Genomic DNA, 27,295 nt, shown 5'->3' with positions numbered 1-27,295 from the left:
GAGCAGCTCTGCGCCGCTCTGCGTTTCGCCACGCGAGCTCCCTCAGCGCCGTGCTCATCTCCAGGGACGGCCGAACTATCTCTGGGGTGCTGAGCAGAAGTGGCTGGGCTTCCTTTCACCCAGCCTTCTGGCTGGGTTTTTCCCAGTCCGTGCAATAACAACAGTCACCAAATCCTGTAGCGGTGTTTCCAGATGATGCTACTGCTCTCGGCTGTACCAGCAAATGCTGGCATTTTAACATATTTCAGTCTATAAGCCTCACAACCATACGAATAGCATGCCAGCGATGCACCGTGTACCATTTGCCCGCTCTTGAGACCCAGGGAGATCGAAAAGATTTGCGATCTAGAGGCAGCAAAACTTCAGCTAAAAGTTTTACCATGTTTTACTGCTAAGATCTGACAGTGGGATTTCCTTTCATCTGCAGGAATTCAGTCTCCCTGATCACTCATAAACTGATAAACTAGGGGTGCACCCCCCCCCCCCCCCCCCCCCGCAAAAAAAAAAAAGCCTTATTATTTAAAAACCTTCTTGTAGTGGCTGGTATCTTTCTGCAGTGAGGCCACATCAGAGAGCACGAGATAGCAGACCTGTTACAAGCCGTTGTCTCACCGGAAGAATGGCAAAGTCCAAGCTGTGGCTCACAGCCCTGCCTTTCATGCCTGCTTAAGGTAAACTTTATCCTTATTTATACTCAGTGTTCCCTTCCAGCTCAACGTTCCCTCCAAATTGTGAGCCTTCCCCCACAAACACAGCTTGTTGACGCTTTGTTTGCCAAAGTTTGTCCTCTCATGCTTTGGGTATTTATTTTTGCAGCACGCAATAGGCAAATAACACATTTTAACCATCCCTTTGGAGCATGCTCGCCCATCAAATCTGCTGAGTCTGTGCTAACGTGGAGGCAGACGATATTTTTTGATAGCAATTCATAACACTTGGAGTGGCAGTCAGCCCACGAGGTTCTCCTTCCCCGCCGTGCATCAGAAGGGGACGGCCAGGGTCTGCCCGAGCAGCCCGTGATGCGCAGGTGGGCTTGCACTGAGCAAGCCTGCCACCAACACCCACAGTCATAGCCCGCTTGTCCCCTTTTCCTTTAGTCTGGTGCCACGCCAAAGGCCCCCAAAAATTGCCGTCCGGCCGCACCAAGCTCATTCACAACCTTCATTCCTCCCTTCCCCGTGCTGTCGATGCAGGAGGGAGGTTTTCGCAGCGCCTCTGCTCCTGCTCAGCTGCTGTCGTAGCAGGAAAGGTAGCCGCGATCGCCTGATTCACCAGGATGCGTTTGAATGCCAGCTGCAAAACATGACGTGACCGGCCTTTTCAGCCAGTGGCCAGGCTTTCCCACGCTTGGGTCTGATCAGCAGGCAGCACCCTTTTGGGTCATACAAACGAATACAGCCGGTCTTCTATTTCTCCGTGAGTCACATGCCCAATCTGCAGCAAGACAAAGAGACAAGGAAAGGAGCAGGGCTTCCTGGTAATTGTGTTTTTCATGGTTCTCTTCACTGATCCGGTAACAACATAATCATAGAAATTAGAGCCAGAAAAGCTCTACTGGGGCATTGTGTGAACGTTGTCAGTTCAAGATCGCTATCTCCCAAGCTGTGGCAGGTAAGTCATCACCTCACCGGGGCTGCTCCACCCAGGGGAAGAAAAAAAACATGAAAGGGGAAAAAAAAGTATAGAGAAAATAGAGACCGAAAAGAAACAAACAAACATACAAACAAACAACCAGCCTGAGCATGGCCATCACCTCTGGTGGGTGAGCCCTGGTGCAGAGGCCTCCATCGTATCTGCTCTGCGCTGAGCAGTCCCCGTGGTGGGGTGCCTGGTTTTTTCTCTTTTCCAGCCAAGCAGAATGGAAGCAATTACGGATTTTGCCAGCTCTATTCAAAGAGGAGAAATGCTGGAGTGCTTCAGCGCCGCCGGAGAATCCAGAGGATGCCCAGCCCCAGAGCGTCCCCAGGAAGCTGCTGCTCTGCGACGTTTTAAAGCTGTCAAAGGTTCGCAGAAAGGGATGGCCCTTGCAAGGAGTTAAAGCAGTACAGCAGTGAGAAGGATGTTTTCTGGGTGCCAGGTGTCTCATGGAGGCACGATAAGTCACTTGTGCAAACAGCTGCGTGCTGAGGCACAGGGTTCAGGCTGGAGGCTGGAAATTGGGAGCGTAGATGTGAAATGGCAAAAGGCAACCCCTTCCTGTGCAACTGTCCCATTTCCCCAGCGGGATGCCAAGCCTACCAGCTATCCCTGGCTTTTAGCTATAAAGAGCGAATTATCAAAGGCATGTCCTTAATACAGCGTGGCTTATTTTTCCTATTGTACTGGCTATCGGTGCTCAAAATTGCAATCTGGAATTGCTTCACAAGTGCGTGTTCAGCGCTGGATTGCTGTGGTCCTTGAACCAGAACTGTAATCATTCCTTCTTTTGTTGTATATGCTCCAGAAAGTGTGTAGCAGTGAGATGTTAATGCATTGCATGAATTGGGCTGTGCTATTTGTCATCCTCTAGCATGTTCTTTTTTCTTTTTTTTTTTTGTTTTGGGTGGGGGAAGGTGGTGAAATAAGTGTTCATGGTAATAACTCATGGTGCTCCAGTTGTTTTGCTAGTCTTAGGAAGAAAACTTTTCTATCACATGGAAAAAAAATAAAACAAAATACTGAGACTTCTTCAATTTGTAGCTAGCACTGGCAAATCACATCCACCCTAGGCCTAAGGGGAGATGGAGACATCCGATGCACCTAAGTGTGTGTCATTCCTCGTCTCTCTGCACAATCACAGACAGTGAAAGGTAAAAGATTGACACTGTCCAGGCAGTTCACAGATGATGCAGCAAAACTGCCATGGCATTCAGCCTTGCTGCTGGATCAAAACAAGCACTGACAGCACAGGCTGCAGCACTGGGAGCTGCAGCAGGGAGTCCCACCGTTGGCCCTAGGGAAGGAGAAAGTGGAAAGAAGGAGAAGGATGGGGCAGAAGAGGGTGGACACCAGCATTAAAGCTGCAATAATTTAATCTGTGACAAAAGCGTTTGCTGTCACAGTCTGTAGCAACGGCTAAAGGGGAAAATTCCTTCCCATCATGGAGCAACATTTTGTTAAATAGTTTCTGAGTATCTGACATCCCTTCCCAGGGCAGCAGTACCACCACGACTACTATTTACACCACGCCATTTGCAAGCCTCAAATGTGTCAGGGCAGCATCATGCCTTCGAGCAGCTCCCTAAACCCCAGCTGAAGACACAGGAGATGCAAGTCCCTGGACAACACCAAGGCTTGCACGGGGCAGGTCTTCATCACACACAGCTGAAAAGATGCCGACTAGAGAAGGACATGGCGCAGGTTTAACAGAAATAATGTAAGTTAAAAGTTCCAGGTCAGTGCATGGCTGTCACTGCTCTTGGGTAAGCCCTCACGGTGGGAAAGAAGAGTTTGAGTCTTGTTCCCATCTCGCTAGCAGCTGTTTTAATCCAGAATAAACACCGGCCTTTGATTTTAAGTGAAGTTTCGCAGCTGTGATTGCAGTGTTAGGGAAAAAAAGAGACTTCACCCCAGAATAATTTCCAGTTGTGAAATTTGGCTGAGGCATAAAGATGATCGTTTAACTACTTCAACAGAAAAACGTCTGTTTGCCAACCTCCAAGTGATCCCAAAAGAGCCATGCCTAAAGCACCTGAATTTTAAGTCACAGTCCTGCATGACAGGGTCCGATGGCCTTGCACAGTGCCCTGACTCACCACATAGCAAATACTGCTGTGATTTAAAGAGATGTAAAAACTGGTGCTTTATGCCAATGAAGCTGTGTATCTGTATAGAACGAATAGCATATTTGATAACTAGGTAGCGTATGGCTTGACCTGAATGACTACGAAATATTATTTTGCACGATTAACCTAATGTTTCAACTGACAGAGAGAGTTTCCTTTTGTTTACATCTTTCCTGGCAATAGCATCATGACGACTGCAGTCTGGCTGCAAGAATGCACAGGGAACTGGGAACCCAGCCACACATTAGCAAATTGCAGTGTACTCCCCTCACTTCTTGTCCTTTGTTTAATAGCCACGTGCTTGTTTCCAAAAGGGGAAAAAAAAAAAAAGCTATGTGTGTGCTGTACAGCATCGCCGTGATGATTCATGGCAGCCAGCTTCTCCCAGGCAATGTCGAGATTCCAGGTAGGAAGCAGCCCCCACTGCATTTGTCCTCTCGGAACAAAAATATATCTTAGCAGTGGACGGCTGAAAATAAATCCAAGAAACCAAGCCAAAACAAAGAAAACCTGTTGAAGCACGCAGAGCTTGTCATTAGAGCGTAATCCAAGCAGATTTTGTTTGTCAACATTTGCGTAAGTCAATATAACGACAGTCTGAAATGATCTTTAACTGGAAATGTTTTCATGTCAAGCAGCACGCATGAGCTTAGCGTTAATGGTCCGAGGGCTTTCTAAGTGTCAAGCGACACGGGTGCTGGCACAGCTTCTCTGTCTGCCCCACTGCTGCTGCTGCAGCAGGCACGGCCACCACCACCGGGCTCCAGCAGCTGCGTCACAGCAGGGATGCTGCTGGCTGCGAGCTTCTTCCCACGGCACGCTCCTCAGCACACTGAGCAGACACCATGCTGGAGGAGACGTGTATTCTCTCCTTACGTTGCACTGATCCCAAGTCAGAACGCCCACCAGAGCAGGTGAAGGAATCTGCTTACACACCAGTAATTGCACCCACAATAATTGCACCCACCTGGGAGAGAGGTTTAGCGCTCAAATGATCCAGCCTTTATTCAGACCTCTTCATATCTCATCTCTCTCTCAGTTTTTTTTCAATAGGCAAGACGAAATTCTGCTCCCACACCTCAGGAGCCAGTACATTATATTGGCTCTGGACTTTCAGCATTGGAACTGGGAGCAGAAGTTGGATCTGATTTTTAATTCCTCTCTCAAAAGGTCAAGGAAACATGAAACTGCAAAAGCCTAATTCTTCTCTGTGCCACATTTGTGTAAACCCAGAGGGCAACATGGCAATGGTATTTTTAATGTCTTTTTTTTCTTTTCTTTTCGCCTTTTCAATACAAAAAGTCCTTTGCACATCTGCTGACAGCTCACACAGTAACGCACTTATTCCCACATCGCTCCTTCTAAGAAGTTGCTTCTGATGAATACTGACAGCACCTAAGAGGGCTCCAGCCACCACGGTGCAAGCACGGTAAGAGGAGCAGGGGCTGAGCAGGGGTCGTGGCACAGCCCTCAGCATCACTGGGGGGGTTGGATCTGGTTCCCCACAGTCACAATCCACAGAATTGGTCACCCATGTGCATGGCTGTTGTTAAATTATGAATATCATAAGAAGGTATTCAGTGGGATTTAATATTCCTACTAGCACGCCTCCAAAGACCCAGCTGGAGGGGCTGCATTGTGGTGGGCTGAACACCGTGTGAATGTTGATTGTGTCTCGTGGTGTTTGCTCCAGGAAGGAGCCCTGCACCAGAGTAACCTGCTGTGATCTTGTTATTTGTCTTTGGTAATGGTTTGTATGATTTAAAGCATCACAACTGAGCACATTTGTCCTTTTACCACTACTCAGAGAGCATTTGTTTTACAAAGAGATATGAAGGCAAAGTCTTCCACCTAAAGACTTAATCAACCTGATCAGGAACTAGTTGTCTGATATAAACCCCAAATCCAATACCTTTTCTGCAGCTGGAGTACACTACAATAAAATATGGCCCCGCCGTTCCGCCAGCCCTTGCCAGGTAAGAGTGATTCAGCACGAGCAGGGCAGGACATCCCTTTGCTTCTCCCGAACAGGAACACGTTGTCCCTTAAACCCAGTCTGAGGAAGTCTGTAGAAGAGATGTACTGATAACACGTGGAGATACGTTAGCAGCTGTGGAGGAACCCACAGCGGAAACCAGGTAAGTTAATATCACACACCTATACGGCATGGGCAGGCACTGCAGAATGGCTTTTGGCCCAGCACCAAGCTTCAGAAAACACTGCAGGCCAGCTCCGTGCTGGCGGTATCACGTTCGGAAAGGAGGTGGCAGCTTCTACAGCTGTGGGTGTCGAGACCTGTGTGCGGCTCGGCTGTCCCCTCCTCCGGGCGAGGACGAGGCCTCTGGTAGGCCTCGGGAGGCGCGCTGCCCCACCACGCACGGCCGGGCCACGCCGCGCCGCCGCCTATCAATCAAGCACACACAACTCCTTCGGAGTTCAAAGGCAAAGTTGCAAAAGACTTGTTATTCCCTAGAGTGCTCCCAAGATTTATGTACTGTCACCCATCCGGGCAGCGAGGGATGTTTACCCATACCTGGTGTCAGCTGAGCTCAGGGAGCAGCAATGCGATTACAACACTCACGCAGTCGAGAACGGCTGCTGGCTTGTTGTGTCTCCTCACTTCATTTCCAGCACAGCTCACCAGCGGCAAAAATAAATAAATAAATAAAATAAACACTAAAACCATCACCCAGATCCAGACTTTCCGAGGTGTGAGCCCAAAAGCATCCCCAGCATCCCCCTTCGCCCCTGCCATCGCAGCCCTCGATTTCATAAACTATTAATGCTTCCCACAACCTGCAGCTCATCTGGGGAGGCTCAGGATGCTGGCCCCCTCCAGAAAAGCTCGTACCTTTTCACTACAGCCCCTGACACCACCCCACACGCGCTCACACACACGCACACCCTGTGGGGCCTTCGCCGCCGAGTCCAGCTGCACTGCACAAACACTGCCGTGCCCTTTCTCCCGGCACAGCAACAGCACAGCCTTCACTCCCAGCTTGCCAGAAGGCTGCTGTGGACACGAAGCGGCAACTACAGACGCTTTCCCAAGGTCTGGTTAATGTTTCAGCACCTACCCATCACGGATTGTACTTTGAGCCATGGCCGGCATGTTGTTGGTGATCCTGGCATTTATAGCCTTGTTTCCACCAGTTGGGTGCCTTCTCTTTTTTTTTTTACGAGGAGGTCGACACGAGAGATCTCGTGTCGTAGTGAAGCGCTTGGTCTCCGCCTACTTCAGTGAAAAACGCTCTGCCATCAGCATGACTTTGATTTCCGTGGACTTTGGGGCTCTTTGCACCTGAGAAGAGGCTGAGCCATGGATGGAGGCTCTGAGCTCAGCCGACAGTGCAAAGGTCCTGTTTTCCTTGTAGTGAAAAGGTTCAGGGCCGGGCTTCTGTTTTAAGTTCTCGATTATCACGGTAAATCACGAGGAGCTGTAAAGTACATAGAACAGAGATTGCACGCTGGTTAAGAATTATCGCTGAGGTGAAAAAAACAAACAAAGCCAGCACAACAAACTTGCACCCAGTTTCGGTAGCGCTGCCCCACATTCTTCTGCAAGCTGTTCTGCACCTGTGCAACACTCGCAGCCTAGGAAAAATGACGGAGCCTGCCCTAAAAGCAGGATGTATCCTCAGGCATGGCATAGCACAGCTGCCAGAGGAGTCTTGTTGGTGTAACCGAGCAATGGAGGGCTCATCCTGGTCTCTTGACATCTTTCTGCAGGTTCTTCAACATGCAAATTAAAGTAAGTCAGGTGAAGTACCAGAGTCCAGTGTCATCAGTCGTCTTGTGCACCAAAAATAATAAAGGTGAGGGAAAGGATCTGGTTTAAGTGCTACGAAGTGCTGTTGTTGTGAACGCAGTGATGGATGCACTCCCACGCTATACCCAAACTGTCTCTCATGAGGGTTTGCAAAATCTTTTGCAAATCTGGGAACGAGGAAAATTCCCATTTTGCACAGAGTCAGAGTCCTGCCTGACAGCTCCCCAGCTGCGGGTTGTGCCCCGCTGTGCTGCTGCTGCCTCCTGCCTTGGTCAGGCTCTGGCGCAGGCTTGGCTCCCCTCAAGGTTCTCAAAGAAATTGTTTTGTCTCTTGCTGTCAGATTCACCCACCCACGTGCAAATATCCCTTAACTGGACAAAGTCATGGGGATTTAGAGGCAAAACATGAACACTGCAATCCCTGTGGCTGTTTGGAGAAAAAATGCAGCCAAAGGACCCAGCACGCTGACTCCGCTGGTAAATGCCACCAGCGTTCATGAAAAGAGCTCTGGAAACCTCTCAGCTCCCAAGGCTTGCACAACTGGGCTGTGAGCAGTTCGGGGACACACTCACAGCAGGGACAGGAGCCCTGGGAACTTGCAGAACGGTGACACAGAAGAGCCAGGCTTGCCGAGCTATCCAGCTGTGATCCACGAACCGAAAGCTGCAGCAAGAGCCATCTTCCTGACACCCCCCCTGCCACCCAGCCCTGCAAAGCATCCCTTCCTTTATACATTTGCATAAGTGCCTGACATTTCCTGCAGTCCTTGGGCAGCAGATAGAGCTGTGCTTTGACAATTTACGTCATCAAAAGCAGATTACGCTGCCATCACCGGAACAGTTAAGATTTTACATGTTTTTAGATATCTTTTTTTACAGATCAAACCCCGATGTATCCCAGGGAAGCGAGCTCAGACAAACCACAGAGCCGAGGAGCGGGAAGGACCGTGTTTTTCTTTTCCTTATCCCTAACTGAAACGTTTGCTTCTTTCCTAGGGCTTTCTCAACACCGATAGGTATCCTCCGGTACCAGGCAGCACTTTCTGGCTGCCTTTTAAAATCCGCAGGGCCGGGCTCCCAGGATGCCTCGCAGCGGGGGATTTCCTCGGGAGGAAGCGCATCCCGCAGGGAGGGAGGCACAGCGAGCTCTGCCTCGCCCTTGCGCAAGCGATGCACCGGGGCTGCAGCTCTCCCCGTGCCTTGCAGGCGATGCCCAGCCGGGAGCACGTGAAGGAGGGCTGGGGCAAGGCGAGGATGGAAGGCAAATCTGAAGGGGAACAGAGGGGCTGAAAGCAAGTTCCCTCCAGGTTCAGCAAGCATAGCAAAGCGGCCGGCAGGGTCATATTTCCTGCCTCGGCAGAGCCGCAAGCAAGTCATTTTTTGAGGCAGACGCAGAAAGTCTGACTAACGCGGGCATCAGCTGATCCGTGCTGCCCGCCTTACTCGCTCGACCCCGTGGGAGGAAACCTGAGCTTTCTGTATCACCGCGCTTGGAAAGAAATTTCTCACAGCGGAAATACCTGCTGCTTACGGGTGTAAATAGGAAGGAAAATGATGCACGCACACCCCCAACCCCCATGGAGGCTTCTTGTTTAAATTAGAGGGAGCTCAAGAAACTGCTCGCTGGCCAGGGGACCCCCACTGCTCCTGCCTGCCCCCACGTTCCCAGCCAGGGGAAGGAGCGAGTGGGAACTCTCCCACCAAGAAACCTGTGTCGCCATCACCTCCTCCTGGGGTCCAGAAGATAGCAGGGGATGCCACCCTCCCTTCAGAGGGTGGGCAAAACCTTCCCTCTTGCCCCCAAGTGAGGGCAAGGAGATGACGGAGATTAAACTGGCTGAAGCTGCTTGCGCAGGAGCAAGGGGGTCCAGGTGGAGGGACCGGTAGCTTTACTACACAGTATGTGCTTTGCAGATGTAAATCTACGAACTACAAGGAGATATTTACAGGAGGTTTTCCCATGTATCACCAGCTAAGGGAGAAAAACTTTTGAGGAAGCCTTTGTAGAAAGTTGGCAGCGTATCACTGAAAATACCTTGGCTGAGCACAAGCCAGCTGAATCGAACATGAAGAATGAGTTACAGCAGCAACCGCCTAGGTAGCATTTAATACGATAACCTGAACTAACCTTTGGCTAAGGTTGGCAGAGGAAGGTCTGCTTCATACCTCACCTGCTGGGAAGTCCACCTGGGGAAGCTCCTCGGTTCTTAAAAACACCTGATGGATTTTATTGCTAATTGCTCTTCTTTTAGGCTTATGTTTACCACAGCACAGAAAGCAGAAGCTAGGAAAAAAAAAAAAAAAGCCAGACTACACAGGGAAGATGTGTGTTCTCTCGTGAACAGAAGTTGGTTCGTTTGCATCAGAGGAAGATTTGTTGTTGTGGTTAGTTTAGTGGACTAGCAAGGATCAGATGACTTTCCAAACAGCACAAAACTAGTCAAAATAATCTCTAACCTACTTAAATGGGCTACGCATAGCATTATGTAAGCACTGTCAAGTCAAACGGACAGAGACGATAGAGGGAGAGTTCAAACAAGGAATGATACTAGAAGTACACAAGAAAACAAAATAAGACATTCAGCCCAAGGTCAGGCAATCAGAACATCGAGGCTAGAAAAGGAAGTGAAATTACAGGCTCTGGCAAAACAGCTGAATGCTTACTCAGTAAAATTGCAAAACTGTTGTGATCCTTACCATCAGTTATGTGTCTGCTGTCCAGAACTTCTCCCAAGGCAAGTTACGCAGATTCACAAAAGCAAGCTGGAGGCCATCATGTGCTTCCCACAATCAGTTGAGTGATTTTTTTTTTTAAGTAAAAAGTAGTTCTAGTAAAATCTATAAGTTGGTGGCGAATTATGATAGTGTCTTTTCCAGCAGCAGCTTCTAGAAGAGAGGTCAAAAGCCAAAAGCCCCTAGCCAAACACTAAAGTGTATTCACCAATAAACAGAAAACAATTTTGCTCCTGCAAAAGACCTAGAACGCTAGAGGCAAAGTCGCAGTAGGAAAAAATACTCATTTTTATGCTGCAACTAGATAGGACACAGATAAGTCTCTCTGGCCTTACTTGTTCATCTGTAGTGGAGGAAGCAGGAGCACGCTTGAGGCATACGACACGTAATTTGCCAAAGACTGCGGGGACTTCAGAGGCGAGACAATGTTTTCTGAATGTTGATTGAATACTATACTGGCAGCACTCATAGGCCTCACAATTGGGAATTATTTCCTTACTACTGATAAAGATTAATATTCTCCAAAAGTAGCTGAGCTTTTCCAGTCCATGAAATACTTTGGTTTCTCTTCAGATCGTATAAATATGGTTCTGTATGTCACTGATGGAGGAGCTCCAGGAACCTCTGCCTGGGCAGCGTTTCCCCAGCTGTATGGCAGTGATGCAGACACTCAGAGAAGCCACAGAAATGTTATGTACCTGCTGCAAAACCCACAGCACCAGACTGAACGGCTCTTGCCACCGTCAGGTCAGTTCTCTTCATTGTCAGCTGAATGATTTGACGAAAGGCTCACAACAAACACCACGTGCAGGGTTCATAAATGCGCGGGCAAGTTCCTTGCTGCGAGAGGCTCATGCTGCCACACAACTACCGGCAGGGCTCACTGCCCAGGGCTGGCTGCAGTTGGAGGAAACAGCCACAGCCGCGGGATGTGGTCTTGGAGAAGCTGTCCGAGCACTAATGGGGATAGGCAGCTGTCAGCTGCACGCAGTCAGCCTATCCTCACAGGCACCCAGTTAAGTCACGGTTTCAAAGCGCTGCTGCTTGTACACACGTCTGCAGGTTCATTACACATCGGTGCAAGCAGCTGAAAGGGCAACAACACTTAGGTTTCTGCCTGTCAGTGGAAACACATGAAATCTGACCAAAACCCTGCTCTCCAGTGGCACAGGGGGGAGCTGGGAGGCAGCTGTGGCCTACTCAGGCCTGCACCAGCCTTTGTAGCTGGGACTCATGTTAGGTAGCGGGGCCGCATGGCGGCTACACCACGGTGTGCAGTTCTGCTGTTGGTGCCTACCCCAGTCTGCAAGCCTACGTAGCCAGCCTGGTGACACTTGCCAGGGGTAGTCCCGATGCCAACGCCTTCAGAAAGCTTTGGAAAGGTGAGTTGGAAGGCAAGTGAAGCTGCATTTTCAAAGGGAGAGGTGAGCAAAATTGCTGAATGCTACAGCTTTGTGCTGTCAGCAGCCGCGGGTGCAGAACTTGGATGGAGAAGGCAGTCAGAGTTTTGGCTCGGTAGTGCAGCCATAATCGTTTTTTGTGACTTTCTGTGTTTGCACATCTCCAGGCACTCGTTGTCATGACAGAGACCAGAGCAGACACTGAATGGCACACAGCACACGTGGATGCAATTACTACGTCTGGAACAGCAACAGCTTTAAGTGACGTTTTGCTAGAGAGAGTGGCTTGTCTGAGCTCTTTCCCCTTAGGACACTGGAGCTGATGGAGAAGAGCCTGCTAACCTAGGGAAATGGGACAGGGACGTAAGAGCTCAGGCAGTCACTGAACAGGAGACTTAAAACAAGTCATGTCCTGAGAAGCAAACACGCGCTGTGTTTGTGCCAATAATCCCTACTTGGCAAAAGGCACGGGGAAAGTTGACAACTGCAATACGCCAAGAGGAGGAAGAGAAAAAAAAAAAAAGAAAACCCAAATGAACTTTAAAAGAGCTAGGAAGTACTACAGGAACAGCTCTCAAGTGCGAATAAGAAAAATGTTTGGTGAAAACACACCTTGACGGGTGGCACAGAGCAGCCTCCGTGCTGTCGGCCAGGAGCTGAGGGCTGGTGAGGGGCTCCAGGCGGCTGGATTTCCACTTTCCTCCTCTTCCAGAGGGAAACCGTGATCGCTGCCCCCCACCCCACCCCCACACACAGCTATTTCACCAAGCCAGCTGCATCTCCAGCTTCTACCTACTTTCTTCTGCCACTCCTTTCCTGCTGAGGTTAGCACCCGCACCCCTGAAATCTTTCCTCCCCAAGTACCCGAAGCCAGCTGCAGCTCTTCGAGGGTTTTACGGACACACACGTTGAGCTCATGGCAGGAGCCAGGAGGTGTGTGTGCAATGCTACAGCCCCCCCGGCATCCCACGAGATGCCTCCCCCCCTGCACGCACACATGGGGAAATGCCGGCCCCAAGATCCCCTCCTGATAGTAATCATCTTCGCTGCGAGCAGGGATTTATCACACACAGCTGCCAAGTGTTGTTTACAAGATGCAAAAGCCAGGAAAACAAGGTTGACTAAGTCTGCGTGCGAGCTGTCTCGGCTGGCGGAGATCTGTCATGCCTCCTAGGTCACTTAGGCTTTTCCCGGCCACGCACTCCCCAGCACGGCACGGCAGTGTCAGCCCCGCATCGCCAGTCATTCCCAGCTGGCGTTTGCAGGCACAGCTTGGTTTTTGACACAGCCGCCTTGCAATTAAGTTTATCGCTGCAGCAAAAACAGCTGAACTGTCATTGCCATTTCTTTTCACTACTTTTTTCTTTTCCTATTCCATGGCCAAACGAGCTTCCAGAAATAAACTTTCCCTTTGTTCTCACGAGGATGAGTGGCTGGCACAGGCAGCCTTGGATTTGTTAGTTGTCGGGACTCCTGCTCATTCTGGATCCTAGCTCCGCCTGATGTCCGAAATCTACCTTCGATAATTTTTATCTGGAGTTAACTTCAAGTTTCAGCTCTGAAAGAATAGATTCCGGCAAACTTCAATAGCCTGAACCAAAACTATCAGTGCTAGATTACAGGAAAGCAGAAACTGCCTTTTGATATTATTTTAGTGGGTACTCAATATGAGTCATTTTCTTCCTCCAAGTTAAATAACACCTGAGGGTAGAGAAAAGCCATTTCACTGGGTGCCAGGTGCTACTCAGCCAAAGGGGTTAGGCTTATGACTACAGCTGAACTCCTAGATAACTCCTTAACACAACAACTAACTTTAAAAAAAAAAAAAAGGCCTAAGGCAAAACCGGTCAGAAGTGAAATCCCCTGGAAAAGTGTCAGCAAAATGGAAATACAGCACTCATAGCAGGGGGAGGACTTTGGTTCTGTTACGCTAATGTCACTTTGTGTGGAAGAATGGTGAACGATACCAGCAGCGATACCAGCAGCGACCACAGGCTTACTACTTTAAATGAAAAACTTGAATGGCAAGGTTTTCTTCCTCATCCTATCTACATTTTTGCAGCTGTTCTGGTGGAACTACAGAACTGGTCAGCTCAACAAGCAAATTTCCCTCCCCCCCGAAAAAACACTGATTTTTTTAAATTTCAGATACCATAGGTAAAGAGTAATTATCTCTGAGAATGCCCTTTGATGATCTGGTCCCCCACTTTTACCCCTCAGCACACTGGCAACCTGCTTTTGAACAACAAAAAAAACAAGAAAAAAAAAACACATGGCAAAAATATTTGCTTGAGGTTGTTTTTTCTTAGCCAGTGCCTGAGGCATGGGCATAAGGAGTGTTGCAATAAATTCTTTGTTGCATGTGGACAAGAAAACATCTTACAAATCTTTACCAAAGATGACGCTCCATTTTTGGGTGTCTAGCACCCTTTAAGAGCAAGCATCTATACCACAAAAGGATTTCTTCAACTTCCCTCACTTTTCCCTCAACACTGACCCCATAGTTGCACAAAAGCCTACTCTGATTAAAAAAATAAATAAATAAAATAAAAAAAATGTGCCTAGGTATTCCAAGAAAAGTAGTCTAGAAGCACGTTATGTCTAGACAAAGGGATGGGACTTGCAGCTCTTTCTGGATTCACATGGTATTCCTTTAAGACAAAGTCTACAACCATGTCTGGCTATGCTCAGAACTATTTTTTCTAGATTTCAGTATTTTTTTTTTCAATTCAGAACCTGATTCTATATTCATACAGCGTATGAGGACAACCCTGTGTTGTTACTAAAGCTGGTGCAGACGTGAGTAAACCAGTTTTGTTTTTTTAAAAACTGAATAAATAAATAAATTGAAGGTTTAAGGAAGGAATAAATTGAGTAAAACTCCAAAACAGTACTCCAAAGTTTTTTGCCACCAGACAATAAAGGCCACAGCAAAAGCAAACAAAAGACACACATCACAATATACATATTGCAGTCTTCTACTCGTAAAAATATCCCCACATTTGCCAGCCCTCCTGCTTAACAAAACCCTCCCCCAGTCACCCAGGCAGACAACCGGCTTGTTTTTAAGGATTAGCCGGAACCGATTTTTCTCCCCAGACATCTCTTATTTCACTGCTGTTAGAAGGATGAGGGTGGGTGACTGACATTCAGAAAAGGTGAAATGCCAGCTGCAAGCCTTCACATTTTTCAGTAGCCAAAGTCCTTTTCTGAAAAGTAACTTGGAATCCATTGACCAGAATATACCCACATACAGCAAGGATCCCTTCTAAATCTTTGTCACTTACTTGTTTGGTGTTTTAAGTATCTCAAAGACCTGGCTCCCAGAACACAGCTTTCAACCTAATATTCACCCTCTCCTATTTACTAGAATTAAAGTCGAAATCTTGCCATTGATAGTCCAAGAAAACGTAACACCTCCCCTCTTGCCCCCCTCAAAATTTGTCATCATTGAAGTCTAGAAGCTGTATCACAAAGACTCCAACCCTTCTTCTGCCCTCCTTATTTCATCCTCAGGAATACGTCCCCATGAGCTGTCACATCACCCAGGTATTTCTAGGAGCTAAAAAGCTCAAACTCTGAGAGGGGCCTAAGACATCCCCCTGAAATTTAATGCTAGTTGACTACACAGCTCCCTTTGGCCCCATTAGAAAGGTCAACACAGCAGAACACTGTCAGGTACTTTGAGCCCACTTTTCAGCATTCCTTTGAACATCTGGTTAACAGAAACTGCTAGTGTAATTCTCTAAACCAAACAAAGCCGGTATGAGGTCAAAAATACTTCTCACTTCAATTTATTTCAAGAGAAAAGCTGTGTTTTCTGCAAAGCTTGTATTCAACAAAATACTCTGTGTGCATCCGTTTTTAAAGAAAATATTTTATTACATTATGGGAAAAAAAGCATAATCATCCAAAGTTCGTATTGTTAAAAAAAATTGAAAATTTACTTTAGACAGCGTGTCGGTATATTCTGTTCCTCATGGGAATGATAAGAAGACTCTATATCATTACTAGATATTGCACAGTCTGAAAGAAACAAAAACAAATCACATGATCTTGGGAACCATCTCACATTATGAAAAACCTACAAAGGAAACATTAAAAAAAAAAAAAACACACACAATCCTTTCTTTCTACAGTAGCTTTAAGTTTGTAATCTTGGAATGACCGTATTCCACTGAAGACCATCTCAGTGACAGGAAGCTTCATTTCAGCAATCCCTTGTGCAAATAAGATTAATAAAAAAAATAATAATAATGCAGTTAAGTCTCTTGATATCGTGTGGGTGGCAATGACCACACAGCTGTTAGATCCCTGCCTGGAAAAAAAAAAAAAAAGATGGGGAAAGAGAGGGAAGGGGATTTAGGCCATAAGTTTCGCCTGCAACTCCATCTCTGCCGCCCTTTTGAGTGCAACATCCACCAGTAGCTGGAATCCACTGAAATCCTGGTTAAGGTCTGGTGGGGTTGGAGGAGGAGTGTTAAAGAGCCCACTTTGCGCGTTCGCACCAGGTCCCAGTTTAGAGGCGTCCTCATGGTAGGAGAGGGAGCTGTCTGTGAAGGCGTTGGCTGGGGGCTGCTGCAGGTCCGTGGTCTGGCCTACATCAGCCGGCTGGCAAAAATGGAAAGGGGCATCTTTCAATGCAGTCACAGTTGTGTGGCAAATCACCGAGGGCCGAGCCAGGACCGATCCCGGGGACGCAGGCTTGGATGAGGACACAGTCTTGCTGAGCGCGGCGGCGGCGGGAAGGAAGGCGCTCTCCTCCAGCAGGGGAATGAAGGTCTTTGTGCTCATGGAGGACTCCACCAGGCCGCCCTCGGGAAGCTTGGTCCCTCGCCGCGAGATGGTGAACTGGTTTGGGTCTTTGCCATCCTTCCTCAGCATGTCAGGTAGGAGCCTGCGGCGTGCATTGATAAACCAGTTGCAGACCTGGGAATACAAGGACATCTTAATTTCTACCTTCATTCACTTCCAACTATGTGCCACTAGAGTCGTTGGGTTAGATTAATGACTCCCTCCCAGCAGTTTGAGCAGTTTCCTCAACCGCAGAACAAAGGAGGCCATGGGACAAGCTCTGACACGCCTGGCTAAGGCCTTTCCCTTGTCCCCGCTCTACCCCCAGCTCCCCACTCCTTCTGCGGAAAGCCCCAGGACATCTGAAGACGGCCAGCCTCAGCCCAGAGGTTTACCTTTTAACTCTGGGCACACACATTAATCTATTAGCCATTGTTCCCAGCGCTTAGGTTAATTAACAACAGGAAAACCTTTTCTCTCTGAAGAGGGCCACTCCTCCCACAAATAGTTACTGATTTTCCTTGTTCAACTGACTGTGTCGACAGACATAACATGAATTACCTCATTTAAGTTTGTCCTTGTTTAAATATCAAACCAGTTTCCTGGGCGATACAGGATAGTTTATAGTTTAACGTCTTTTTTGTGTTTACTACATGAAGGTTTTCTTTATGATGTTACACAAAGGAAATTTTACTTCACAGCCAATTACAGAATTTGTACTAACGAACTAATCTGGAAAAAATAAAGCCCAGAAGCCAACACAAGCACTCTATATTTAGCATCACTCCAAACCAGGACTTGCACAAGTCCTCCTCAACGACCTTCTCACCAGGTGGAAAGTGGCAATTGCTCACAGCTCTTCCACCAAAGGAGATCACGGAAGACAAGGATGTCCAGGGACCTCACAGTTGCCAACGGTATAGCCTCAAGGTGAGAATCCAAAACCAACCACATAAAAGCCTGATCGCACCCATGCTAATGCACTTGAGCAGCTCTATCCATACAGGTTGTTCCACTGATCTTACTTGGAAGTCGTCACGCACATAATTATAAATATTCTTGTTCTACAGGAATGAGCCTCAAGTTGCAGTTTTAGAAGCGAGGAGTTATATACTCAGCTGTGCATCGATCACCATAAAACCTCTGTTGACAAATTAATCCCTTCTCCTCACAATAAATTACCTTATACAGACACTTTATGTCTTTTTGGCCCCAATTTTGCGAAAATTAGCATTCATGTTCGAATTCATGACTGTCTGTTCTCCCAAGTAACTGATTTTATTCCCAGTAAACAACGATCACCGTAACACACAATTCATCTGTATTTCTCCTTACAACTGTCAGGAGAAGAGTACTGATTAAAAACAAAAGGAAACGTCACAGAGTATAAATACTTACATCACTGACTAGACAACAGGTAAATTAATAAGAAAACAGTTCCTTTAAACAAAACTAAAAGGACTGCTTTATTTGAATACCTGTAGTGTGGAAAGGTGTGTTTGCCGGGATAACAGCACTTTTTCTTGCTCTGAAGGATAAGCATTGTATCGGTGCTCATATAGCCAGTCCCGAAGAATCTGGACAGACTCCTTGGGCAGGTTGCCACGTCTCCTCCGTTTGCCTGAGCCAGCAGATGAGGAAAGATCCAGGGGGACATCCATAGTGTCATCATCCTCTGTTTCGCTGCCTGATATTGCAACTACACCTGCAATTACAAAAAGGCAAGCGCCATCAGCCTCCTACCCCAGTAAACTATTTAGCTCCAGCATTTTATGTTTCAGACACTTCTTATTACGTTAACTAACCACCTTTACCATCAATCATGGCACAGCCTTTACAGGGGATTTATCCTGTAGCGTTAACTTGTCAAGCTGTAGCTTTTCTGTCAGTTGAACAAAAAGTAGTACCAATGCGACATTCCTAAGGGAATTCTCTGTAAACCCTCATTTTCTTGTTCCCTTAGCAACCTTTTATCTGCTGCATGTTATCAGATAGCTTCTATCTAATGCCAATATTGTCCAAATTTGCTTGCTGTGGTATGCATCCAACACTCTTCTCTTGAAGGATAACCAGTGACTGGGCAAAGGACCAACAGACAAAAACTGAAAAACCATACACCCAATTCAAGTGATGGGTTATTTAATTACTCCTTAAAACGCTGATGCTTCCCTCATGGGAGAAAGGGCTTGCAGACTTTTATAAATTAATAGTTCATTCCAGAACTATTTATAACAACTAATGGAGCAAGAAAAGAAAAAAGGGAGAATTGCATCTGCCTCCATCCTCACGTGGACTTTCATTAAAAAAAAAAAAGTGCAGGAAAAGGAAAGAACCAGGTGCCTAAACTCAGGTAAAAGTCCACTACTATAACCAAATCTGGACTTTAGAAATTTAATTGCAGTTCTTTCATACACGAGTTCAATTATTTAAAAATAAAAATGTAATGTACCACTTTGACTGCATCCTCTTTATTTTTCACCCCAACTTCAGGGTTTTCATTTCATATTTCAACCTGTGGAAGTGCATGTTCTGTGCTACACTTATTACAGTCTCCAGATTTACAAGTTAACTGCATGCCTTTTTCTTTCACAACACAAAGAAAGAATTTCAGAAATTGATTATTGCTTTCTATATATGCACCACTATTTACTGCTTCACTACTTGAAGCTATGTTAAGAAAATAAAGTAAATAAAAGTATTTAACAGCAAATAGCTAAGAAGACTACAATTCTACTCCTTTGGTATAGGATATGTAAGTCACTGATGAAACAAGCTGTACTTCAAAATACACAGAAAACTTTAAATACTCACCAGGTAAAGCTGACCAATAACTTTGAAATCTTATAAAACCACATATAAATCTATATAAGATACCACACATGTAAAAAAAAATGTACAAGAAGCCCATAATAAGCTTTGTTTCAAACTTGCATTTCATGTTGAGGAGGGTGGAAGGGGGAGGAAGAAGGAACTTGCTCATTCATAACAGCAAAACTGAAAACACTAATAGTAAAACCGAGTTAAATGTCAGAAGTCAAAATTTTATGTGGGCAACTACCCATAATTCAAAGGTTCTGTTTAAGGAAAGAAAGTCAGCCCTGAAATATAACCCATGTGCCTGTGAAAGTGTGAAACTATATGAAGCTATTAAAAAAGAAAAAAGGAAAGGAAAATAAAAGGAGAGGGCTGTATGTGAAAGTTTTGCTCCACACTTCCCGATGTGTGTGGGGGAAGGACCTCTCCCCCCCACTTTCAAACTGCAGCCGGTGCTGACATGGTGAATTATTCTTTCTTCCTCCTATTTACGAGTAGCTTCAGAATCATTACATTTAGTTTAAGTTGTCCAGATTTCAATGCATATTTTTGACATGCAAGGATTCCCAGTAGGATGATCAATCTGCAAAGTGTCTGGCATGGTTACTTCAGTAACTCAGTATTGTTTTCATTCTCTCAGTTGCTGATTTACAGAACTGACAAACACCAAACTGACAAAACTTATTTTTCCTGGGATGATTTGCCACAAATTATCCAGTCGTGGAGCAGGAACAATAGGAAAATATTTAAATGCCCAACACAAGATAAACCCCCAAATTATGTAAACAGGTTCTTAATTCACGTAGAAAGTATGTCAAGTTTGCTTTAAATGATTCTGGGCAAACTCTTTTCTACTGGTAATAGCCTCATGCAAAGTGCTGTCATGCTTGCAATCTAACCTGAGAACATGCCTTGCACAATGGGATCCTGGAGCACTTCTTGGAACAAAGATCACTCACAGACAACGTGATGGCTCTGCAAAGCAGCTTCTAAATCGAGTGCTAAAACTAGCTAAAACTAGCCTGGATTATTCAGACAACTGTTTTCAAATGCGCTGTTCTTGTTTGTCTGAAACTAGAAGCGTTGCAGCACTTCAGTGGGTTGGGTTTTTTGTTTGTGTTTGAATTTAACAGGCAGGACTTTGGAAGACAGGGACAGGCAAACAGTGAAGACTGGAAGTAAGAAGGGAGAGGAGCCAAAGAAACTACTCCTGAGAGAAAATGAGGTGTCTAGCAGTTTGTGAGCCATATTTACGTGGCATAATGAGAAGTCCTCCAGCCATGCATCACCACCCCACTTGGCATGACCTCTCCAAGACCTAGCCCGCAGCCGAAGCACTCCACTGGAGCTTCACTGACTTAGAGAAAACTGCCTCGGCAGCAAAACTCGGTACAAAACTGTTGCTCTTTTCCACCCGAAAAAGTGGCAAAGCAACTGCCTGGAAGCCAGCAGCATGAAAAGCTCTCCGTGTTTTGCAAACACGATCTTCAGCCTCGGCACTTCTGAAGTAAAAGCTGCCGTCTGACTAACCGTAGCTTACCTAGCAAGGAATGAGTCAACGGCGGAGCTGCCCTTTGACCGGCTTGCTCGGCGTGTCACATTAATTGACAGGGTGAGCTGGTGACACGGAGCAGGTTCGGGTTCAGCAGGAAACCCAGCGTTACAACTTCTCCTCATTTAAATAGAGCAGCAGCCCTCTGAACCGCTCGCAGATACTCCCGTGCGGCGCAGCGACAGGAAGTCCTGGCTACAAATCTCGCACGGCCCCAGCTGATATTTTTTTTTTTTTTTTTTTACTAGAGCGGGAGCCACGTTGTTGCTGTCAAGGCTCTGTTTTCATTAAAGCATTCCTGCTGATTACAACCCAGCTTTGTTTTTCCTCCGTGTTAGTAATCAGGCTATTCGTTGCTGGTTTCCTGTTTTAACAGGGCCCAACTGAAAAGGTTTCTGGCCGGGCTCCACCACTGGACCATTGGCTTACTGTTATTTACACCCAGACTAAAGGCCCGCGGACATGCCGAGTAGCCCCAGCTGACCTACTAATTTATGTCATCTGAAAAGCAGGCTAGCGTCAGGTTACGCTCCGTCCTCTCCTAAACATGTTTAATCTAAACAGAAGAGCTGTTTTTATATGACTAAACCAAAGCAGCACGAGTTCGCTCGCAGAGGTCCCAGCCCCAGGTCTCCACTGCCACAGACAAGCGGTCCATGCCACTAATGACTCACGGACTGCACGATCAGCATCCCTCCTTAATAAATTACTTTATCCTCCCGGCTTCCCAGCTGCAGTCATATACACGACTGAACGCCGCGCTGCATGGCATCGCAGGCAGGAGACTTTACGGGTCCTCCTGTAATCAGCTCAGGGCACATTACACCCAGGGTCCCGCGCACGATCCCGAGCCCCACACCCAGCCGTGAACAGCTTGGGAAAAAGTACGGCGACGACTGAAACTGGTTTCAAAATGAACTACTGCTCCCTAAGAAGGCACGCTGAAACACTCGAGGGGGAGGGCAAAGCATTTGGAGAGGCTGAGGCAGATGAAACGGGAGTTAGCAAACTGAAAATCCAGGCTACCAGGAAGAAACCCACCACCATCCCATTGTGTCGAGGAAGAGCCTCGCGGAGGAAGTGGCACAGGCCAATTGCTATTCAAAACAGGACAAAGTATACCACAAGAAACAATCTCTGCCCTCCAGAGAGGGAACCGACAAAGATCACCTTCGGGAAAGGCTCCCACCCCTCCCCGTCGGTGCTTTGTGAACTTAAGGTGGATTTTTATGAGGACGGATAAGCAGAACTAGCTCCCATCTAAGGCCCCGGATCCTGTCGTAACCGAGTTCAGTAGGATTCCTCACATGTATAAACTTGAACGTACGCCTGTGCCTTTGCAAGGCGGTATTCTAAATCAGCTCATTAACAAGCTGAGTGTGTTCCGTGTGATTGCTATCAGGTTATTATTTGTAAATGAAACCATCCACAGAACAGTCCTCGGGGTTTTAACCCACGGGCTGATAAAGGAAAAAAAAAAAAAGAACTAAAGTTTAACGTGAAGTTAAAGCCCAACAGAAGTAAATTAGTTTAGAATTATTCATAAGCAACCAAGAATTACGGAATGCATAAGGGAATTTCCACTGAAGAGAAAAAAAAAACTTTTCCTTTGAGTATGTTTCACAAGTGAGGAACCAGCTTATTTGTTTTCCTCTGCATTTCACAGCTTGAGCTCTGTTGCTTCTAAACCAGCCAGACTTGGCTACGATATACATTTTTTTTTTCCTTTAAACAGGATTTTCTAGGACTGCGAGCAAGGAATCTGAAACAAAGTCATTCTTTGAAACTTCTTGAGCCAGCCCCGAATGCCAGGAGGTGCCAAACAACTACAAGCCTAACCTTGAACAAAACAAAGGCACCCTAGCCCCAACGCCTGGTTGAAAGTTTCCATCCCCGTCCCCTCGCCTTTCCCTTTCTGCCAGGCAAGCCCCTGGCCCCCTGCCCCACTCGGGAGCCCCCCAGGCCCGTCACCTTGCGTGGTTTCCATTGTTCCAGCCCCAAACCCGCAGCCCTGGGAGCGGAGCTCTGCCTCCCTCTCTCGCACACAAAGACCTACACACACACACACACACGCATACCTAGAAACGACGTCAGCACTTTTCACACACATTTATTTCGGGGGTGGCAAGAACAACAGCCGAAAGTGCAGGGAGTTTTGGTATTTCAGCAACCAGCAGCTGCCCTCGGGGAGAGAAGTCTGAACAATGGAAGCAACAGCAGACAGGAAACCAGCTCACCACTGCTGTGCAAATAGGGAGCATAGGAATGTCCTAAAAATAACCGGGCTGAATTAATTCAGTGAGACCACGCAACAAAAAAAATAAATAAAAAAATAAAGATCGCTGCTTGCAGCGGGGTTAAGGGTCCCAGGCGGAGACCCCCGAAGGGGGTGCCTCCAGGTGCGGACAGCGGGGCTGGGCACCCCAAGGAAGAGCAGGAGTGGGGGCGCCTTTGTGGCCCCATTCCCTTTGTGTGCAAGCCCCAAGCCGCTCGCCAGGGCTACAAACCCTCCGGGGGGGGCACCTCGTTTCCAGCACCCCGCGGGGATCGCCCTGCACGTATGGGCTGCCCGCTCCGAGGGCATCAACAAGGAGCGGTGGGGGAAAAGAGCCTGAGTGTGGGGCAGCGACCTGGTCCCCCCTCCCGGCCCTCCGCCACGGGGCACTTGGTGACCTGGGAGCGCTTTGGGAGCACACCCGAAGGCGGTGAATCACAGCCGTGGGGCAGCCGCTCGCTGCCAGCCTCCCCCCGGCCCCAAAGCGCGGTCCGAGGGCGCTGAGGGCAGCGCAGGGGAAGGGGCAGCACGATGCAAAGTTTTCGTAAACAGCACAAAGAAAACCCAGAGAGCCTCGTTTTTGCAAAGGGGGGTGGGGGGGGGGGGTGTATGTGCGTCTTCCTCCTCCTTTTAACCCTAACCGCGTGCAAAGTTTTGTACTTCTTCGCCCTCTTTTAAGCGATGTAAAGGCAGAAGAAGGCAGCAAGTTCCCGCAGCCCCTCGTCCCAACGCTGCAGACAAAGACCGGCAGAGCCTGCCCCGCTCCGAGCCGAGCCGTGCCGAGCCGATCCGAGCCCCTAAGCTCAGCCCAGACCGCCGAGAAGCGGCCGGGGAAGGGGCACAAAACTTGGCCGCGGCACGGAGCGGGCGGCGGGGCAGGCTCGTGACAGCCGCCGGCAGCAGCCGCGTGGGGCTGCGAGCCCGGCACCGAGCCCGGCCCGCGGCGGGACGAGGGCGGCCCCGGGGGGCAGAGGGGGTCCGGGGGGGTGGGGGGCAGAGGGGCTCCGTCCCGCTCGGCAGCCCACCGAGCACGGCCGCCCCCGCCGGGGGAAGGGGCGCGGGGTCCCCCCCTCTCTCCCCGCAGGCAGGTACCTTTTTTACTTTTCATCTTGACGGCGAGGACCGAGCCGCCGCTGCCGCCGGACTCGCCGCGCAGCCGCCCGCTGAGCCAAGTTTCTGCCGGCCGGCCGCTGCTCCCCTTTTAAACTCGGCGAGGAGCAGGAGGAGCAGGAGGAGGAGGAGGAGGACGAAGCAGCAACAGCAGCAGGCGAGGAGCTCGGTGCCAGGCGCCCGGGCCGGGTCCTCGGTGCTGTCAGCGGGAGCCGCGGGGCTCTGCCTCCCCGGGGGCTCGCTGGCGGCGGCTGTGGCCGGGGTGGGCTTCCCTCCCCCCGTCCCTTTGTTCCTTTCTGGCGGTGATTGGCCCCAGCTTGGTAAAGTGAGAAAAGGCACGGGAGGAAAAGGTACACGAGTGCACCCTCCCCCACCTTCCAGCAGTGAGTAAGAGTAACCCGGAGCTACGCGAGCACTCGCGGCGCTGCCTCCTCCTCCTCCTCCTCCTCCCGGCCGCCTCTCTCCTCCCCTGCCGGCTGCTGCGGCTCCGCCAGGCGGGAGGGGAGGGCCGAGGGGGGGTCCCCCCGCACCCGCACGCAGCCCTCCGTGCCTCCCTTTCTTCCAGGCAGCCGTTTGATCGTTAAACTGGAAGGAGAAGGGGGTGAGGAGCGGGAGGGGGGGGGAGATTTTGACAGCTGCCCTTGACTAGCCTCCTCCTGTTGCTGCCGGATGAACCACCCACTCCTGCGCGTGAATAGAGAGGAGAAGAAAGGAGAGTGTGTACGGCAGGAGCAGGAGCCCCCCTCCCTGCCAAGGCGCGTCCCCTTTCTGGGGTTATTTTTACAAAAGGTGGTTGTTTCCCCCCCCCCCTTTTTTTTTTTTCTTCTCCCCCCCCTCCCGGCCCGCTGGATCATGCCGTGACGCATGCTCACGGCTTGAAAGAAAAGTCTCACAGCTTGACTCATCGCTGCTAGCACGTGGTGCAGCAACAGTTTATTTTCTCTCCCAGACGAGAGAAATGCGGGAGCCCTCGGCCCCGCAGCGCCAGCACCCCCGAAGGCGAAACTCCGGGGGGGGGGGGGGGGGCTGCGTACGGGGGGAGTTAGTGTGAAAAATAAAACAAGCCGTCATACCTTTAAATTAAAAAAAAAAAAAAAGGCGTGCGGATGTGGTGTGTTTTTGTGCAGGGCAGTGCGTGTGTTTGTTTTAGTGCCGCGCAGCCACGTGCTCGCTTGTTTGTGAGCGAGGAGGCGCAGGGGCAGGCATGTCGGGCTGGGAGCGAGCGCTTTAAGCGGCTGATGAAATAATAAATTCCTACGGCGAAAACAGGGCTCGCTTCCCCCCCCCCCGCCCTCCGGCTCGGCCGTCCACACAAACGCGCATTCACGGCAGAAGAGGAAGCGACGGCGCTTTTTAACAGCGAGCCCTCCCCGGCACCTCGTAACTATTTTTATATAGCGTAATTACAGCGACCTAGCCGGAGATAAAACAGCTGTTACATCCTGAACGGGGGACACGTGCGGCTCTTGAGCGATTGCAGTCAACGGGGCCCCGCCGCGGGGCTGGCGGCTCTCCCCGGGCTGGGCTGGTGGCTGGTGGCCGGCCGGGGGGGCTGCGGTACCTCAGGGCAGCGCCGGGCCGTTACCCGCCGTTACCGGCCGTTACCCGCCAACCGCCCTCCGCTGGCCGCTGTGTGTGGAGGGAAGGGGGGGGGGGGGTGTGCGCGCCCTTCGAGCCCCGTTCCCGCCGCCTCCATTTTGTCCCCCTTCGGTGCCGGGGGGCTATGGGGGCAGCGCTCCGCCGCCCTTCCCCTCCCTCCCTCCTTCCCCGTACGGTAGGAGCGCGGAAGGAAAAGGCTCGGGTATTTTTAACGCTGAGAGCCGAGTTGTGTCTCTGGAGGGAGCGGTGACTCATAGGTGGCGTGTGAGAGCGATTTTTTTTTTTTTCAAAAAAATATTACTATTTTTTTTCTGTGATGGTTGTTTTTAAAAGTCCTGCTTCACAGCTGTGAGAGCTGACTCTTCGGGCTGGTGTTTTGAGCGCCCAAGGCTTGGTCGTGCCAAAGAAGTAATTACGGGAAGTTAACAAAAGACATGTCAGGGAGCTGAAGAGATTTTCCCCTTTACGTACGAGCCGGCTCACGCTTGTTTATTGTCCTTGGGACTCCTGGCAAGTTTGTGAACCAAACTCATACCCCCCCCACCCCCTTTTTGTTTGGTCTTTGGTGAGGTCATTTTTACGAGGGGAAGAATAAAGCTTTTCTCTCACACTGAGCTTAAACTCGCTTTTAAGAGCGTTAGGAACAGCCTTTCTAACGCCGCTGGAATGCTGGTCCTGAGGAATTTACTCAAAGGGGAAAATTGATTTTGACTTAGCACATGGCTGCTTTCAAAGCTGACAGGCTGTAAAAAGCAGGAGGGTAGGTCTGCGTCCCTCGGGCTAGAACCAGAGGACCCCAGACGAGCAAGTGTTTGTGCCTAGTTCCCTGGGTACAACATGAGTAGAAAAGTGATTTATTTTTTTTTTTGACAAGTTACTTTGTGGGTGCAAGTATTGTGGGGGGAAAGACAGAAAGTGGACTTGTGCAGTTTTCATTTATTGTCAGGGTGGGGCAATACGTGGGGTTTGTCTACAAACTCTGATGTCGTTTAGCACTTGGAGATACATATTGGAGGTTCTAGGGTGGATAAAGCTTGCCAAAACGTAGGGTGGTTGGAAGAAAACTGCTGTAGCCTTCTGTAACAGTAAACAAGCTTGAAAGAAAATGGTGTCTAAAACCGTAACAGGTGATTTCATTGCTTGTTCTGAGCTGGAATTTAAGGGTAGAGAATGACTCGATTTTTGAGTGAGTTCAGTAAACTGGTGGCTCATAAGTTGATGATGAATGTTGGCATTGGCTGCTGCTTGCGGGCAGAAGCAGTTGGTATGTAAGAAAATACACCACTTTCCATGGTTTTCTGTTTCTCTTCACAGGTTGACAAGGCTGTGGATTTAGTATTACTTAATCTGCTGGAGCTGTATCAGCACTAATCATATCTCACGTGCAGTTCATGCTGCTCACTGAGCAACTTTGGCTTCCATGCAGCTCCTTGGGTAAGTGCGTGCTCTACACATGCATCAAGATACGTCTGTACCAACAGGTTTG

The 27,295-nt window shown here is 48.8% G+C and overlaps 2 protein-coding genes and 1 long non-coding RNA gene across 14 annotated transcripts in view; 1 reads left to right on the top strand and 2 right to left on the bottom strand.

The window, feature by feature from the left end:
- Positions 1-508: 508 nt before the first annotated feature.
- Positions 509-15,395, bottom strand: LOC310894170 (uncharacterized protein). The gene is made up of 2 exons (XM_083823977.1): positions 8,454-15,395; positions 509-7,201 (listed from the first exon to the last, which is right to left on the bottom strand). The coding sequence occupies exons 1-2, from the start codon at positions 8,907-8,909 to the stop codon at positions 7,148-7,150; spliced, it is 510 nt and encodes a 169-aa protein (XP_083680103.1). The 5' UTR covers positions 8,910-15,395; the 3' UTR covers positions 509-7,147.
- Positions 15,396-15,526: 131 nt separating this feature from the next.
- TGIF1 (TGFB induced factor homeobox 1) lies at positions 15,527-24,963 on the bottom strand. Of its 4 annotated transcripts, none has more exons than XM_083823968.1 (3): positions 24,193-24,963; positions 17,938-18,164; positions 15,527-16,594 (listed from the first exon to the last, which is right to left on the bottom strand). In XM_083823968.1, exons 1-3 carry the CDS (start codon positions 24,206-24,208, stop codon positions 16,028-16,030), a joined length of 810 nt encoding a protein of 269 aa, XP_083680094.1. In that variant the 5' UTR covers positions 24,209-24,963; the 3' UTR covers positions 15,527-16,027. The 4 variants fall into 4 exon arrangements, with proteins under 4 accessions (XP_083680094.1, XP_083680093.1, XP_083680095.1 ...); XM_083823967.1 differs by lacking the exon at positions 24,193-24,963 and adding an exon at positions 22,797-23,084; XM_083823969.1 differs by lacking the exon at positions 24,193-24,963 and adding an exon at positions 22,904-23,046.
- Positions 24,964-25,016: 53 nt separating this feature from the next.
- The window catches only part of LOC310894172, a 29,656-nt gene continuing 27,377 nt past the window's right edge, over positions 25,017-27,295 (top strand). For 6 of the 9 annotated variants that reach the window (XR_014579628.1, XR_014579629.1, XR_014579630.1 and 3 more), the window contains exons 1-2: positions 25,021-25,590; positions 27,124-27,243. This is a non-coding gene — a long non-coding RNA (uncharacterized lncRNA). Of the gene's footprint in view, positions 25,591-27,123; positions 27,244-27,295 lie in introns of all 9 variants that reach the window. The other 3 variants (XR_014579625.1, XR_014579626.1, XR_014579627.1) reach the window with 2 other exon arrangements.

The sequence above is a fragment of the Anser anser genome, assembly GCF_964211835.1.
Source record: "Anser anser genome assembly, chromosome: 2".
NCBI lineage: Eukaryota > Metazoa > Chordata > Aves > Anseriformes > Anatidae > Anser > Anser anser.
Note: the sequence above shows the minus strand (reverse complement) of the source record. Positions and strands in the feature narration are given on the sequence as shown.

Excerpts from the sequence above, each read along its gene's own strand:
- TGIF1 (XM_083823967.1), bottom strand. The coding sequence starts at position 22,935 with ATGTGTGTGAAAAGTGCTGACGTCGTTTCTAGGTATGCGTGTGTGTGT. Across the intron at positions 18,165-22,796 it reads AACAATGGAAACCACGCAAG|GTGTAGTTGCAATATCAGGC; the intron begins GTGACGGGCCTG and ends TTGTAATTGCAG. Across the intron at positions 16,595-17,937 it reads CACACCTTTCCACACTACAG|GTCTGCAACTGGTTTATCAA; the intron begins GTATTCAAATAA and ends TTGTATTCCCAG.
- LOC310894170 (XM_083823977.1), bottom strand. The coding sequence starts at position 8,909 with ATGACTTGCTTGCGGCTCTGCCGAGGCAGGAAATATGACCCTGCCGGC. Across the intron at positions 7,202-8,453 it reads TCCCGCTCCTCGGCTCTGTG|CTCCTCGTGATTTACCGTGA; the intron begins GTTTGTCTGAGC and ends TGTACTTTACAG.